Source organism: Vigna unguiculata, chromosome 9, assembly GCF_004118075.2.
Source record: "Vigna unguiculata cultivar IT97K-499-35 chromosome 9, ASM411807v1, whole genome shotgun sequence".
Lineage (NCBI taxonomy): Eukaryota > Viridiplantae > Streptophyta > Magnoliopsida > Fabales > Fabaceae > Vigna > Vigna unguiculata.
This window is the reverse complement of record NC_040287.1, coordinates 39,097,895-39,113,007: the sequence shown is the minus strand read 5'-3', so window position 1 is coordinate 39,113,007 and position 15,113 is coordinate 39,097,895. Positions and strand designations below refer to the sequence as shown.

The following is a 15,113-nucleotide window of genomic DNA, read 5'->3' as shown; positions in this document are numbered from 1 at the left end:
TTATTCAAGTAATTATATTTCCTTTTATTTTTGCATGAAATTTCAATAAACACATATCCTAAAATTTAATGAATATTTCGGTTAAAACATACTACTTCTGTTTCAAAATCTTTATAGTTCGTATTAATAAGAAATTTGCATTACATTCTTTCTGAAACTACATTTATTAATATTAAATTATATTTTCCATAAATATTCAATTGTCATTTTATCAACGATGAATTCCACTATTACTATAATGGTTTATCATATAAAATGTGTAATGTACTTTCTTCATGTTACTTCATAATTTTATCCAGATTTTTTTATTTTGTATTGTTCTTTACAAAGTTATTCACAGTAAAACAATTAAATTATTATGAGGCTGGTCACAATTTATCTCCTAGATTCCATAAATGACTTTCTTCACTGCTTTAACAGAATTTTAGAAATATGATCTTGTGCAGCAACCGGACATGATCCTGAGACAAAATAATTCTTTTTTTCTCAAAAGAAAAAAAATTAATCTTACTTTTGTATTAAAACTCTAAGCAATTTATCAATACGTCATTTTTTCAGGTAGTACAGTACAAGGAAGTGCACACTTTACCTTACGATTTTACGAGATTTAGTCTCGGTTAAAATGAGTAGCGAAAGAAACGTCAACTTAAAAATTACATCCAAAAACTTCTTAACGACTGCTGAAAAATATGAAAGAAGTAAAATTTGGGAAGTGTGTATGAATGAAGAGTATAGATGTAAAGAATGGAATGTTTATTGTGCTAAGAATATGCAGAGAGGAAAACACACCTATTTCTAATTAATGAGTGTCAACGACGATATTGGTACCTCAAATTGTCATTTTGTGAAGAAGTCTCGACAAATAGAGCCAAGAAGCTACCTGTAATTTGTGGCTAGAATGCAAAGCTATAGCTGAAATAATATCTAAAGCAAATTTGTGAACCTCGGGTCTAACGGACATCCGAATAAGCATTGCTGTCCACTCCGCTGGCGCCAACTTCACTACTTCACAAAGGTATTCAAACCCTTTTCCAATCCTACCCAGGATATCACGCTCCTGCAACATAGAAATAACTCATACATGTAGCCCATTTATTTGGCAGAAGGAACAACTAAAAATCTATTGGCAAAAAGGAACGAACAACATATTTAGTATGTAATTCGAGAAAAAATAAAGATGACTGACAATACAAGGTGGGCCATGTGGGCTGTCTGCTAGCCCATGAGAGGACAGATTGAATATATTTAACATAAGAAAATACCTCAAATAGTAATGTCCTCTGCCCTTGAGGATTCTCATCTAATGCGCAATCAATCACTTCGTTTTGCAGAAACACATCAGCTGCTTCTATTATATCCCGAAGAAGGAAAAGGCGCACTCTAAGACCCTTGTCTGATAATATGAATAATAAAAGATCTTCAGTGGAATCAACAACAGCGTGCATGTCAAATAATTTCCAAATAGAAGAACTTGAAAACTTTTCAGAACTAGGGTCTCCAGTTATCTCAGAAGCTTGTTCAGATATGGCTGCTACCTGAACAAAAATGACATCCATATTACATACAGTCCAAAGTTCTAGAATAATTTTATCCACGAGTATTCAAATTTGAGGGAAGAAATGAAAAGGATCTGCTTTTGCAATTCCAAAATATTTAATCAAAAGGGTTAGACGTTTGAACTAATAAAACATATTTACTTATATGGAAAAGCAACATAATTCCACTCAAAATTTACTAGAAAAATGCTAGTGACATACCTAATTCTGTTTTAGGATATTTTTATTATTGGATAAAAACAAATGACATTAATTACATTAAGTCTCATTCCCTGTTGAGTAGTTTCCATTCCCTTTTTAATGGGATCCACTAGCATTTCACCCTTTGAAGGGTATTGAAACTAGAGTGTTGCCAGTATTTCTCAAACAAATAATGTATATGTGCCATATAGGGTTCCAACTTTCACGAGTAAGTACACAAATAAAGTAGGCTACAAATTTATGTCAATGTTACGCAGCAATTATGTTATGTTTATTTGGAGAAGTTATAATGTGAGAATGAGTCTAAAGGGTGAGTCCATCTCAAAAAGATTAGTCAATCAGGTGGAAAAATCCCGTAAGACTTATAAGCCTCATTTATTAGTTGAGACTCCCTCATGTAGGACTCATAACAGGTTATGTTCCAAATGATACAGGTTGGATAACCTTGTGAATAACTTTTTGATTTATTTTAAGGAATACAGGGATGAACATGTTCACATTACAAATATATTGTATGACTGAGTAGAAAATAAAAACAGATCATACCAAGCGTTCTAGCCGGTTCCACCTTATGGATCCATTGTTACGAATGAGAAGTTCCCTCAAAATTCTTCTCATATCAGGGTTTGGGTCTGCTATAAGTCTCCCAATGACAAAAGGATATGCACTCTCAATGACTTTAAAATCAGGATCCAGAACTTTGGCTGTGCCTTCTAGCGATCCCAATGCTCTTATCACAAGAGCATAATCTGGCGGGAGGGAGAAATTAAATTCATACATGACGTTATATAGTTGGTTCATAATTCCCTGAAATCCAAGAGAAAGTGTTTATACCGGGTAATTGTGCTTCAGACAGGTATAAAAAGCCTTAGACCTAGTTGTGGAAGACATTAACAGAAACATATTTATGAAATATTTACTTTGAAAATAACTAGAACTTTGAAACCCAGAACCAAAACAGAAAGTATGAAACAAGCCAGGAAAGGGATGAAAAGGGCATAAGAGACACTTAATCCTAAAGGAGAGGTTGCAGCAAAGATTTATCCTTAAACCATTCAGGCATTCCTATCTGAAAATAAGCACCAAAATGGTGCGTAAATTATATACTGCCAGCATTTCCTGTAGGCACACCCCCTCCCCCTAATCATCATATTTTAAAATGCTCAAACTTCTGTCTGATGACCAAAATATATATGAGCAGCACTTACAGCTATTACAGAGCAAAAATTGTTCCTTTGAAGGAGTATAGAATGAAAACAAACCTGAAAATCTTGAGATTCACCAGTCTGATCAGCGAATGACGCTTTCAGGGCATCAGAAACTGAAAGTACATCAACCCCTTCAGGAATAAATCCCAAAGAAAGGAAGTCATTTGCCAAGCTTAGAGAGTCACGATTAACAAAGTGCACAATCTGAAAGAGAGAAAGGCTTAGTACTAGACACAACAACAAAGGAAATTATGTATCTCCAATCCTCAAAAAGTGTAGTACAATGGAGAGGAGAAACTTCAAAAGGAAAAAAGTATACAGGCAATTCATGTCTAGGAACACTTCATCCAAGAGAGATATATAAGATGAATGGATCCGATAAAGACAAAAAAGGATACCTTACACGTTAGGATAATATGTATATTAGCATCATAAAAGAAGTTCCCAGAAATATGCAATACTTTTTCTTGAAAACTATGCAATAACTATTTGAATACCTTAGATTAAGAAAAGCAAAACTCTGGAGTTAAGTCGGATCTTATGAGAGACATGAACAAAATGATTTGCAAATAAAAGCAATTAAAACCTAACAAGCTCACATTAAGCATGCTATTCGATGTACACCCAAGAATATAAGTGTAATAAATCTTATAAAGAGAAAAAAAATAATATAATTTAAATGCCAATTATGTCATTAATAGATATAAAAGGAGATAAAGGGAACGGCAGAAAAAGGGGCCCACAGAAGCAAAAATCTGGGTGGTGCAAGACACGAGGAAAATAGAAAGGCACAGGATTGGAAATTTGATAAAAGGAAGTGAAGGAGCCAATGGGGAGAGAGAAATGCCCAACGGACTGCACAGCTTCCAAGTGGAGCTGTGATAATTGGAGAATAATAACTGTAGTGATGAGGAAAATCATTCTCGGGAGGATCAGGAACATGAGGGGGTATGTGAGAATTGAGGTAGTGAAGGTAGTCTTGGACAGGGAAAGAGTGAGCACTATCATGTAGCGTTCATCTTTTTTTACCAGCCTTTTCTAGTTTTCTCTGTTTGGCTGTCATATTTCTAATTTATCAGAGTATCTTCTCTTTGGTGTAATGAGTCGTGCCTCAATCCTTTTGCTGAATATTATCCAGAATTTAGTTTCTATCAGTTTAACATATTTAGGTTAATCTGAACTTCTCAAACATATTTTTGGAATAAAAATGTCACAAAAATGTAGTGGAGACTATAACTAGTCAAAGTTACATCCATTACAATGATTAACACGTGGACATTTCTCACCATTTGAATAAGTCCAATTCGATAATGCCTAGGAATATCCCCCATCATTCCAAAGTCGAAATATGCAAGTGATCCATCATTTATCGCAACAAGGTTTCCTGGATGAGGATCGGCATGGAAATAACCAACCTCAAGCATTTGCCTCAAAGAGCAGTATAATCCCTACAAAGACATAAAGACGAGGCAAGGGGGTATCAATTGACAGTACTTACCATCTTGAGTAATCATGCAATTAATATGAAGCCAAAAGATATTAAAACCAAGCATTCAATACTAATACAAAAACCTGCAATCATAGTAAGCAAAAAGAAATGCAAATAGACAGACACAATGGCATAAGAAATGCATCACATACATGTGACTAATAAAACTTGTGTACTTCATACCTGGTCAATGAGCTCCCTTCTGTTCAAAGAAGCTTCAGTCAAGCCTGTTTCATCTGTAAGCTTAATTCCATCTATCCACTCCATAGTCAGCACAGTGGAGCATGTGTAGTCCCAATATATTTTTGGAGCTTTGACAGCATTTGTTTTCTTGTGTTTAATCCCATCTGCAAATTTGCTGCTCTGCTCATTACCTCCTCTTGAAAATAAAAGCTTATAATTTGGCTATGGACCTAATTCAACCCCACGACACTTGCTTGTTAAGTGAAGGTTGCCCCCCACTTGTATACTCTTTTTAGGCTCTGTCTCTACTTCAGTCAATATGGGACTCAGGTTTTTTACACTATCAATAATACGACAGACAACACTAATTCGACTCCAGAAAATCAGCTTGTATGATGAGGGATATCTTCAAGAAAAGGGTATCCTTAAAAGAAGGTGATGTTTGTTGTTAGCTTAAGATGTAGAAGCTGATTTTGTTAAGTTGAGTATGATGATATCAAATTCTATTCTAAATCAATTTAGAAGTCACTAATCATATTAAAAAAGAGCCTACAAAGAGTACATAAATGGGAGACTATTCTCACCTCATAAGCCTGTGTTTTGAGATTGAATTGAGTCCAAAACTGATTCTAAGAACAACTAACGATCTAAACTGCATGCTAAATATTATTTAATCAACATAAGAGCAGAAATGTTCATAACCTAATATATATTGCACACTGCCCTCTCATTTGAGGAACAGTAGAGTAACAACAGATTATAATGTGTAATTATCCTAGCCGTTATACATAGTAACATATTTCTCTCACTTTCTCTCCTTTGACATCATCACACATTAAAGTATTTAGCACTATATAAAATTAGAATTTGAGATTTAAAAACATTGTAGATTTAGGGACATGCCAAAACTATATCAAAGAAAATAGTATTTTTGGTGAAGATGTTTAACTTACTAGAAGACCAACAGTAGAGAGTAGCAAAGCGCTCAGCATTTTTTCCCTCTAGGACATAATCAATTTCATCAAACATGTGCCTGACCTGTTGCATTAATCTACAATGACTAACACATAAAGCAATTGCAATGTAAACTAAAAATAACACTCCATAACAGTCAGCTGCTATAGTGGTTATCATACACAGAAGGAAAATATTATATTTCTTAAATGCCAGGTTAAAGAATACGTCATACAAAGCAAATGAGAATGCTCTGTTATAAAGGAACTCACCATTTCATTTACTGCCACAAAAAGATCTCTCCGAGCCTTGGCAAACCGTTTTAATTGGCCCCCAATCATATGGAATAGCAAAGCATCAAGAGTCAATGAAAGAGACATACCAGGCCTCTGTACCTTTACAGCAACCAGCTCTCCGGAATGCAGGTGAGCTGCAACACTTGAAGTGACAAAAGTAAACACTTCAATCTTCCTCAAACATATAAATATAATTCTAAAATATCAATTTTAAGAACAGAACATGAGCAAATATGAAATATTCAAAATCAGAATAAATTCTAAGCTAACTTTTGTTGTTAACTAACCTTTATATACTTGCCCCAAGGATGCTGCAGCAATAGGTGACGGGGTGATGTCATTAAAAATTTTATCAATAGGAACACCAAACTCTCTCTCAATAGATTTGATTGCAACATCAGTTGGAAACGGAGGTATTTGATCCTGTAGTATCAATAACAAAATTATAAGGCTTTATAAAAATACAAGTTACAAAAGACAAGAGCTTAGCCATAGTCAATAGATGCACCTGCAGTATTTGATTACATGCTTGAAGTACAATGGAAGATGTCATTGTACCTGTAACTCGGCAAGTTCTTGGCAATATATTGTTGGTAATATGTCAGGCCGAGTGCCCAATGCCTGCCCAAGCTGGAATCATAAATGGATATTGTCAAACATAAGAACTGAACATGTGATATATTTAATACATGTTACATATTAATTCTTGCTCCATTCAATATATATATGTCATATGACAATGCGGGAAAGAAGGAAAACAAAAAGAAAAGCTTATATATATTCAAATGTTTTTACAACGTAAAAGAAAAATATAATAACGTAAGATACTAGTTATCTAGAGTAAAATCATAAGAATTGGACACATGACTATTGCATTTCTGTGGTAAAGAAAAATTGGAAAAAGAAAATTAAAGATCTCAAATTTAAACAAATAATGGGAAAAATAGAGATTCTGATCCAGGATCATAAAGCCTTGAAACGATCAATTTATTTCATACGAGAAACAGGATACAAGTTTATTTAAGAGTAAGAGCAGAAATTTGAGTGAGAGAGAAAATGATACTATATCTTAAATTAACCTCAGCATAGGTCATGTATAGTATAGAAAGAGTAACGCAAGAATGAACAGCTCATGAAAGCAGAAACCAAACAAAGTAACCTGTTAGAAAAACTTGCCTTGATATAGAAAGGACCCAAGCGTATTAGAGTTTCACGAAACTGCCAAAAAAAAAATGTTTATTATCAATGTTCATTTAAGCCAGTTCTCCATAAGTATTAAAAATAATGAATTCACATTCTCCACTGCTGGAAGAATTGTTAGTTGAAGAAATATCAGTGGTTTTGAATTTCTTATAATGCTTATTATTAAATATATATACTGTTCACATTTTACCTCTAAACCCTTCTTCATGGTTTCTCCAACAGTTTTTCTTGGTTTTCATCAATCTTAAACATACACGGCTACCCTCCATCTAATATAATCCCTTTACTGGGGCCTGTACATATTTTCTCCACAAATATCCAGACCTCTTTCTCATTCTGCCTGATCATATTTTGTCTAGTATGTCTACTCGTGCAACAAGGCATTCTCATTTTCTTATACGCTATGTTCATTCTCTTGTTATCCTTTTTCTTGACAAACACTCAACTCCACACTTCATCAGAAGTCTTATCATAGTTTGATAAATTTTTGCCAAATATAATATTAATGCATTTCTTCTTGTCTACCCCACTTGAAATCTGGCGATCAACATCATTACGTATTTCACCATTTAGTATGATGAACCTGTTTGATTTTAATTTGTACAACTTGTGGTAAGGTGTTGTGTCCAAGGTTCCCCTCTAAGCTTTTAACTTGTATAACTTGTGGCAAGTCTCCGAGTTTCACCTCTAAGATATGATCAACTTGCCTCCAGCTAAACTTACATTCCAATGATTCCTTCCATAAGCTTCAATTGAATTCTACTTAATAAAAATTAAGATTCCAAAATTCATCTCCACGTCTATCACTCCCTATTTATTTACTCTTTTCTCTCTTGGTGTAGAACGATATCATCCAAAAGAACATTTACCTCACAATAAAGGATTACACAGTGCTCAATGATAAAATACCTTTATGGTTGGGACATTAACAATAAGTAATTGATAAGCGTAGCCAGAAGAACTTCGTAGTAAAGTAAGTGGAGTTGAATGACAAAAGAAGTGGCAGCAGTATTGTTTGTCTCTATGTCTATTTTGTTCTTAAGGCTCCATTTTACTGTCTTTTTGTTCCCCCAACTTCTAAGAGATTTCTAATAAAGAAGCTTCCTTGAATTTTTGTTCAACCAGTTAACTGGTTGTAATACTCTCCAGTATCAGGCAATTTACTGAATTTTTTTCTTAAGAGATTGATAATGGTTCAAATACATAATAAACCGAGCGGACCAAACCTTTTACCGCAACCCAAACGTAATGTGTGCTCATTCCCTAGTGTATCTGCAAAACAATATGAAAAACATTGAGAAAAGTTCATGTTTACCTTAACAGCACGTTTTTTCATGTCTTGAACGAATAATTGCCACATCGCTAGTCTTAACACATGAAATGAAATAATTGCTGCCCTGTACAAAGCCAAAAAGGGGCCAAACCGGTAGATAGCATTGAAACTCTTAGAACTATAAGTTCCAAGAGCATGCCCAAATTTACTTTCAAGCGATTCCCTCCGCATCCTCGCATAATCAGCAGAGGGCGTTTCGCCATGCACGCTGGTGAAACCAGTTGAATATCTGCAGCAGCATCCACGACGAACAAAAAATTCGAATGTCACAAAACATGAAATGGACAAAACTCGATTTTAGGTAATCGGTTGAGCACGGGAAACAAAAACACACTCACGAATTTCGGTGCAGTAAGCATGACGAGGAACGGCAATCCAACGGCACGCATTTGCGCAAGATAATTTCAGTGAAACTGTCGTGATATAAATCTGCAAGAAAAAGAACTCTCAGTACCATAATAGCAACAATAACCTAATGGCCACTAAATTCTAACAATAATTGAATATAAAACAGCGAATAGAAATCGGATGGTTTGCAGAGAGTAGTGATCAAAGGAAATGTACGAGCGGATTTAAGAATAGGAACGCGGTGTCGGTATAGAGCAGCGAAGGCATTCCTCGTCATTGGTATGTAGGGGAAAGAAGTTCAGTGGAAAGCATGGGAAAACGCTGAACACCAAGTGTTTGAGAAAATGCATAGGTGCGACCAATTAGTCATGGTTTGAATCGATGAGTAGCAGCGGTGTGACTTTCTCGCAAATCTGAAAGCTGAGGAAAACTGCCACGTGTGGTGTAAGGTAAGCACCGCACTAGACAGTTGGCACCAATTTTGCAGAACGAACCGCCTCTTCTTTGATTGAGATTGGATTAAACGTCTACAACCTTTGGCACTGTGGACAGTGTATGTGTTTTCATGGCCCTAATGGATCCCCTGCGTGCACAACTTCCTGCTCTGTATGCACTCACATCATACAGCTTTTTATATTATTATTTAATTATAAATTATTATTATTATTATTATTACATTTATTATTTTTTTAATTACCCTTTTAAAAATCATGCTTTAAATATTTTCTGATCAATTAATAATAACAAAAAAATTTAACTCTATTTGTTCTTAAGAGAAGTCTTTTTTTTACATAATTTTTAACATTCTTTTTTGCTGTATACATTTTCTTCTTTATTGAAAATTATAGTTTTTCAGTAGTTTGGAATCAAATGGAAGCCTTAATTATTATTAAAGTTATTAGTAAACTTGTCTATTTTATCAACTAATATTATCAATTAATAAGGTTTGTTGTTATTTAATCAAATTTGGTATTTGATTTATCGAATATATCATATATTCTTTTATGTACGATGGAACTTAGTATTTCAGTTTTTCTTTTCTAATTTGAAATAGTATATCAAATTCTTTTTATTGAATATTTAAATGTGTTTATATTTTCAAATTAAGTTATTATAATTTAATTTTTATTAATCGAATGTTAACAAATTTGTGAATTTGTAGTTAATATAATAAAATAATAATTTTGTTGTTTTTCTTTATTTTGAAATTGATAAAGTTAAAAAGGTAAGAATGTAAAAGTTAGTCAACTCGATATATATTGTTGATTTAGTATGAGTTGAGCTACAAATTAAATCATCTCATTCGATTTATTTTTTTCAAATGAAAAATTTATATCTTAATTCAACTCATCATAGGTTGATGGATCAGAAAATTCATTAACTTAAAAAATATTTTGTTCTTCTAATTTATTTTATATATTTACAATAATACAATTGACTTAGTATTTTATAATAATATCTATAAGGGTTAAATATCCTTTAATTTGTAGTAAAAATTAGAATTAGTCTATCTTGGAAATCGGAACTAATTTAGTCTCTTATCTTAAAAAATCTTTTAAACTGATTTTTTTTAAAGTTTATTTGACATTTTAAGTGCGATTCTTAGCTAATAATGAAGTGAATATGTGTTAAACAGTGTAAACAAACTAAAATACTATAATGAAATGTGTTTGAAACGTCAAATAAATTTAATAAAATTTGGTTAAAATGACTAAATCCTCGCATTTACATAGTTGAGGAACTAAATTAGTTCAGAGTTTCTAAGAGGGATTAAATTGGTTAGGATTTCTAAGATAGACTAATTTCAGTTTTTACTAAAATTTAAAGGACAAAAACATATTTAACTCTATTTATAATAATACGATGAAAATGTTCATCTATTTTATAAATATCTATAACAATATATAAAAGGAATTATCCTTTTTGTGTCCACATTTTAAAATACCAATTTTATCCTTTAAATATAATAATTTCTTAAATTTTTAAAAATTGACCATTACTTTTACAAGTTTTTTTATAAAATTGGTTATCTCTGTTTATTCTCTTCTTCTTTATTTATCCATGGTTATTTTTTCATCTATTTTGATATATTTCACTTTATTTTTAATAAATATAATTTTAATTTATATATTAACTTAATAACATTACAATATTATCACCTACTAATATAATATCATGCATATTTAAAAAATTCATATACATAAACGCGATAGTATATATATTTATGCTAGTTATTATCAAAATATTAGTTAAATTAAAGTGTCAATTTATATAATTTAACAAATAAATTAAATATTTAAATTATTCAAATATTATTTGAAGATCATTCTAGTACTTAAACATTATTGAATGTTATTTTAGTATTTTAAAATTTTAAATTGTCAACTTATAAACTTAAAAATAGTAAATAATTATAATAAAAAAATCTTTGAAAAAAATAAAAATAATTAATAAAATATTTTTATTGATGACTTATAAATCAGTTTAACTCCAAACCAGCTCAATCTTATTTAAATCGCGAGTTAATTAACTATGCCAATTTAACATATTAAGACAAAATTAACTCAACCCACTTCATAAATGTGATAAGCTAAATTGATTTAGTGGTTAAAAACTATATTGATATCTTACAATAATTTGTTATTTTAAACATTTTTTATTAATTTTCATTTCATTAACATGAGAATGAATAATATAATTTATATTTGAAACACCCATCAATCTAACATGTATATCATAACTTTGGTCTCGATTTTTTTTTAAATTAATATATATATATATATATATATATAATTGAAATCCCAATCTTTGTTTTTTATTTAGTAATAGTAATAATAAATAATTATAGTAATTATTATTATTACAATGCATCAGTTTATCTATGTAGTTTGTGTTGTTGGAAAAATAATATTTGGTGTAATCCCGTTTGAAGTGAAACGAAACCTTCACTGTATTGCTTCCTCGCGTTTTGGAATTTCAGAGTGGAATGGCGTATGAACATCACAAACCCACGCAACCATGGATCCAGGACGTACTACCTGTATTACTGGTTCTTCTGATAGCAGCGCATGTCCTCGCTATGGTCATTTTTCTCTCCATTCATCACTCTTAATTTCAAATAAATGCCACCATTTCTATCTCTAATCACCCTTTGTTCGTTCGATTTACTCTAGGTGTATTGGATTTATAAATTAGCCACCCAGAAACAGACGCAAAGGAGAAAGGCTCACTGAAGGTCAAGGTCCGTCGTTTGTGAACCCTAATTTACCTCCTACGAAAAACTTAACCGTTGTAGAATGTCCTTAGTCTTCATTTTACTGGTCTTTTTTTGACAATGATCGCAGCATTTACCATTTCACTTAGTGCAAAATGGATTAAATTCATACGCAGCATCTTAGTGTCGCTTCCACACTTGTTTATATTGTTGGGATTTTAATTTATGATCTCTTGTAGAGCATGCTTTTAATTTAGATGATTTATTGGGATCTTTTAATCAATTTTCTCAGCCGTTCCTGTGTGATGCATACCTCTGCATTCTGATTTCTCGGAAACAAATAAAATCCAGTGTTTTTTTACTCGGTAATTACTATTGAAGACTGGTTTTTCTTTCCTGTATATGTTCTTTCTTGCACGGCCTCTTTACAATTCCCAGCACCTATCTTTATAATTCCCTTCACCAATAGGACAGCACGAGCATGTTGGGAAAAGTAAAATGATTATCTGGTTCCATATTTAGTGCCTGATACATTTTTCTAAATTTGCGTGAATGTGTATTGATTAATGATACAAAGAATGTGTGATGGAATCTGAACTATAGGCAGGGTATAGTACTACAGGCAATTATACTACTAGTATATTTTTTTTATCTAGAATACTACTACTCTATTAGATGACTTGAACAACAAGTTTGAAATAGAATTTAATTTTATTTATTAAACTTGCAAGTTTAGCTTAGTGTGACTCCAGCATGTATTTTGGGCATCCAAAATAAATTTTCTGATAAAAGACGAAGAAGTTATTGGAGATATTATTGAAAGAATATAGTCCTGCAATTTGTATGGACCCTGAACTAAATAAATATGCTTTTTGAGTGTTTCAATTCAAGTCATGTTGGAGGTTGGTCAACCCCATGTAATTCCTAACGTAATAGTTTCTCTTGGAATTTGGTTTCTCTAAAGGTTTGATGTGCACACCTCTGATATCCTAGTTAACATTCTATTCTCCAGAGTCTTCATAGAAGAGTCAAATCCCTTAAAAGAAAGTAGTAAACTCTGTATGAATTCGGTCGAGCCGCAAGTGAGCTCAGGGATTGTTATGTTTATGCTTTAAGTGAGTCTTAAAGTTTCTGATTTCGTTAGAGAAGTGTTTCCCCAAAATAACTAGGCCATTACTTGCATGAGGCATCCGCAATCTACTGTAAAGTGTTTTCATTTTTCAACACAGTCTGGGACAGTGTGTGCAACGCTGTTCTAAAATGCAAGGTATGCATTCAATGTAATCAAACAAAATTTAAATCATAAACAGGAATGAGTGAGCATAATTTATTTTATGTTGACCCTAACAGTTGTATTTATACATTTGCCTCTGCAAAACTGTTGTATTCACTAGGTAGCAAAATGAAGCAGAAGAAACATGTGTTATTGTCATATATACACGACATGTCAATGTAAGATTCAGCTCACACCTGAGACAAATAACTTTGCGGGGTTTATTGAGAGCTGACGTGGCAGTGCCCTGCCTTATACAAAACCGAACATTTTTAGTAAAACTCAAAAGCACACTGAATCACCGGCCACACACCAAGAATTATAATCTTAGGATGACATGTTTGAAACATTTAATGTAATTGAAACAAAGGTGTTTTCAATCTTGAAAACACTCTAACCTTTCATTGAATTTCAAGGTGCCAATAAGAAAGAAGTTTAATCGATTATGTTCAAGCATTGATTGTCCAATATTCCTGTGAGTGTCCATCAAATTCTGGTCTGTAGTGTAGATTCCCCTTTGCCAATACCAGAACTACAATGTCCATTTGGCGATAGAATAGGGTATTGCGTTATTTTGATGATTACAATTTTTGGTAGGGATTGAAGTCTTACAAGTTTATTTTCCTTTCAATTACATATATAAACTCGCCATGATTCCACCCAAACTTCCAAAGCCACTGCTATATTCAGTTTTCTCTCCTTAAAATGTATGCTCGAAATTTCTGTGGAATTGTTAGTATTATCTAGCCCAAATGATACGTTCTCAGATGATCCGAGATTGAACTATCAGTATTATCTTACCCAGATGGAATGGAACTACTAAATACATGTTTAATTTGGCGTTTAACTCTCTATACGTCTGTTAAATATGTGGAAAATAAGTGATTATCCAGTAGCTTTCCTGTTAAACGTGATGTGGTACAAGGCTTACAAACGATTTTGATGATTTTCCAAACAGACTATTTGTGAAGTTTCATTAATTTCATCAAAGGATAAATTAGACCCAACATGATTAGACAAATTAGCTGAAAAGAAAGAAATAAAAGGGTTTACCTCAATGGACAATTTTTGGACTTAGGAGTATCTGGTATGTATGATTGCTGAAATAAGTTATTTATTTTAAAATTGTAGATTTGCCGGTTGTATAGATTGAAGAGTTCAATACTAAAATCAATAAAGAAAATGCTTAGCTTAAGTTACTAAAAAAACTGTTTTTACTGATACGAAACAGTTAAACAGTTTTAAGGTATCTGGTTCAATGGAAAATTTATTAAAAAACATTAATTTAAGCAATTCTTTGAATCAGCCATGTCCATCTAACCTTTGGAAAGTGTGTTTGTTGTTGTTGCCTTCATGGGCATGTTCCCGTTGCTTGTGTTCTACTATTATAAACAGATTTTGATGACAGCACAGTTTTTTAGCATCTTCCTCAATGTCAAGTTCCTTGGAAAGATTTTCTAACAAACTGCTCCTTATCTATGTCAACCATAAAAGTTAACGCTAATATAATTTTCATCATTTATATATATATATATATATATATATATATATATATATATATATATATATATATATATATATACAGGCACATTTAAATGATGAAAGTATAACATTATTTAAATTTAATTTAGCAATAGATAGGATATTTTCGAGGAATAGTAAAGAAAGGCCATCCCAGAAAAAACAAACACAAAGAAGAGTGAAGAAAACAAGTTTTTGTTGTGACGTGATGCTTAGATGATTGGTTTGGTTTGGTTTGATTTGATGAACGGTTGGGTTGGGTTGGGTTTATATGACGCTCCTTTCACTCCTATTCAACATCTTTTCTCTTCTCTACGTGTCGTTATCTTCCACA

The 15,113-nt window shown here is 32.3% G+C and overlaps 1 protein-coding gene and 1 long non-coding RNA gene across 3 annotated transcripts; one reads left to right on the top strand and one right to left on the bottom strand.

The window, feature by feature from the left end:
- Window positions 1-738: 738 nt before the first annotated feature.
- Window positions 739-9,362, bottom strand: LOC114163786 (uncharacterized protein sll0005). Of its 2 annotated transcripts, XM_028048102.1 has the most exons (14): window positions 8,988-9,362; window positions 8,762-8,852; window positions 8,406-8,652; window positions 7,064-7,105; window positions 6,446-6,517; window positions 6,175-6,310; window positions 5,864-6,021; window positions 5,591-5,675; window positions 4,638-4,801; window positions 4,252-4,413; window positions 3,020-3,169; window positions 2,304-2,564; window positions 1,263-1,535; window positions 739-1,057 (listed from the first exon to the last, which is right to left on the bottom strand). In XM_028048102.1, exons 1-14 carry the CDS (start codon window positions 9,046-9,048, stop codon window positions 830-832), a joined length of 2,130 nt encoding a protein of 709 aa, XP_027903903.1. In that variant the 5' UTR covers window positions 9,049-9,362; the 3' UTR covers window positions 739-829. The 2 variants fall into 2 exon arrangements, with proteins under 2 accessions (XP_027903903.1, XP_027903904.1); XM_028048103.1 differs by lacking the exons at window positions 8,406-8,652; window positions 8,762-8,852; window positions 8,988-9,362 and adding an exon at window positions 7,281-7,750.
- Window positions 9,363-11,670: 2,308 nt separating this feature from the next.
- On the top strand, window positions 11,671-12,346 carry LOC114162843. The gene is made up of 2 exons (XR_003599307.1): window positions 11,671-11,853; window positions 11,945-12,346. It is a non-coding gene; the product is annotated as an uncharacterized LOC114162843 (long non-coding RNA).
- Window positions 12,347-15,113: the final 2,767 nt, after the last annotated feature.

Coding starts and splice junctions, on each gene's coding strand:
- LOC114163786 (XM_028048102.1), bottom strand. CDS start 9,048: ATGACGAGGAATGCCTTCGCTGCTCTATACCGACACCGCGTTCCTATT. Junction 8,653..8,761: donor TGCTTACTGCACCGAAATTC/GTGAGTGTGTTT, acceptor ATGCTGCTGCAG/ATATTCAACTGGTTTCACCA. Junction 7,106..8,405: donor TGAAAAAACGTGCTGTTAAG/GTAAACATGAAC, acceptor TTTTTTTGGCAG/TTTCGTGAAACTCTAATACG.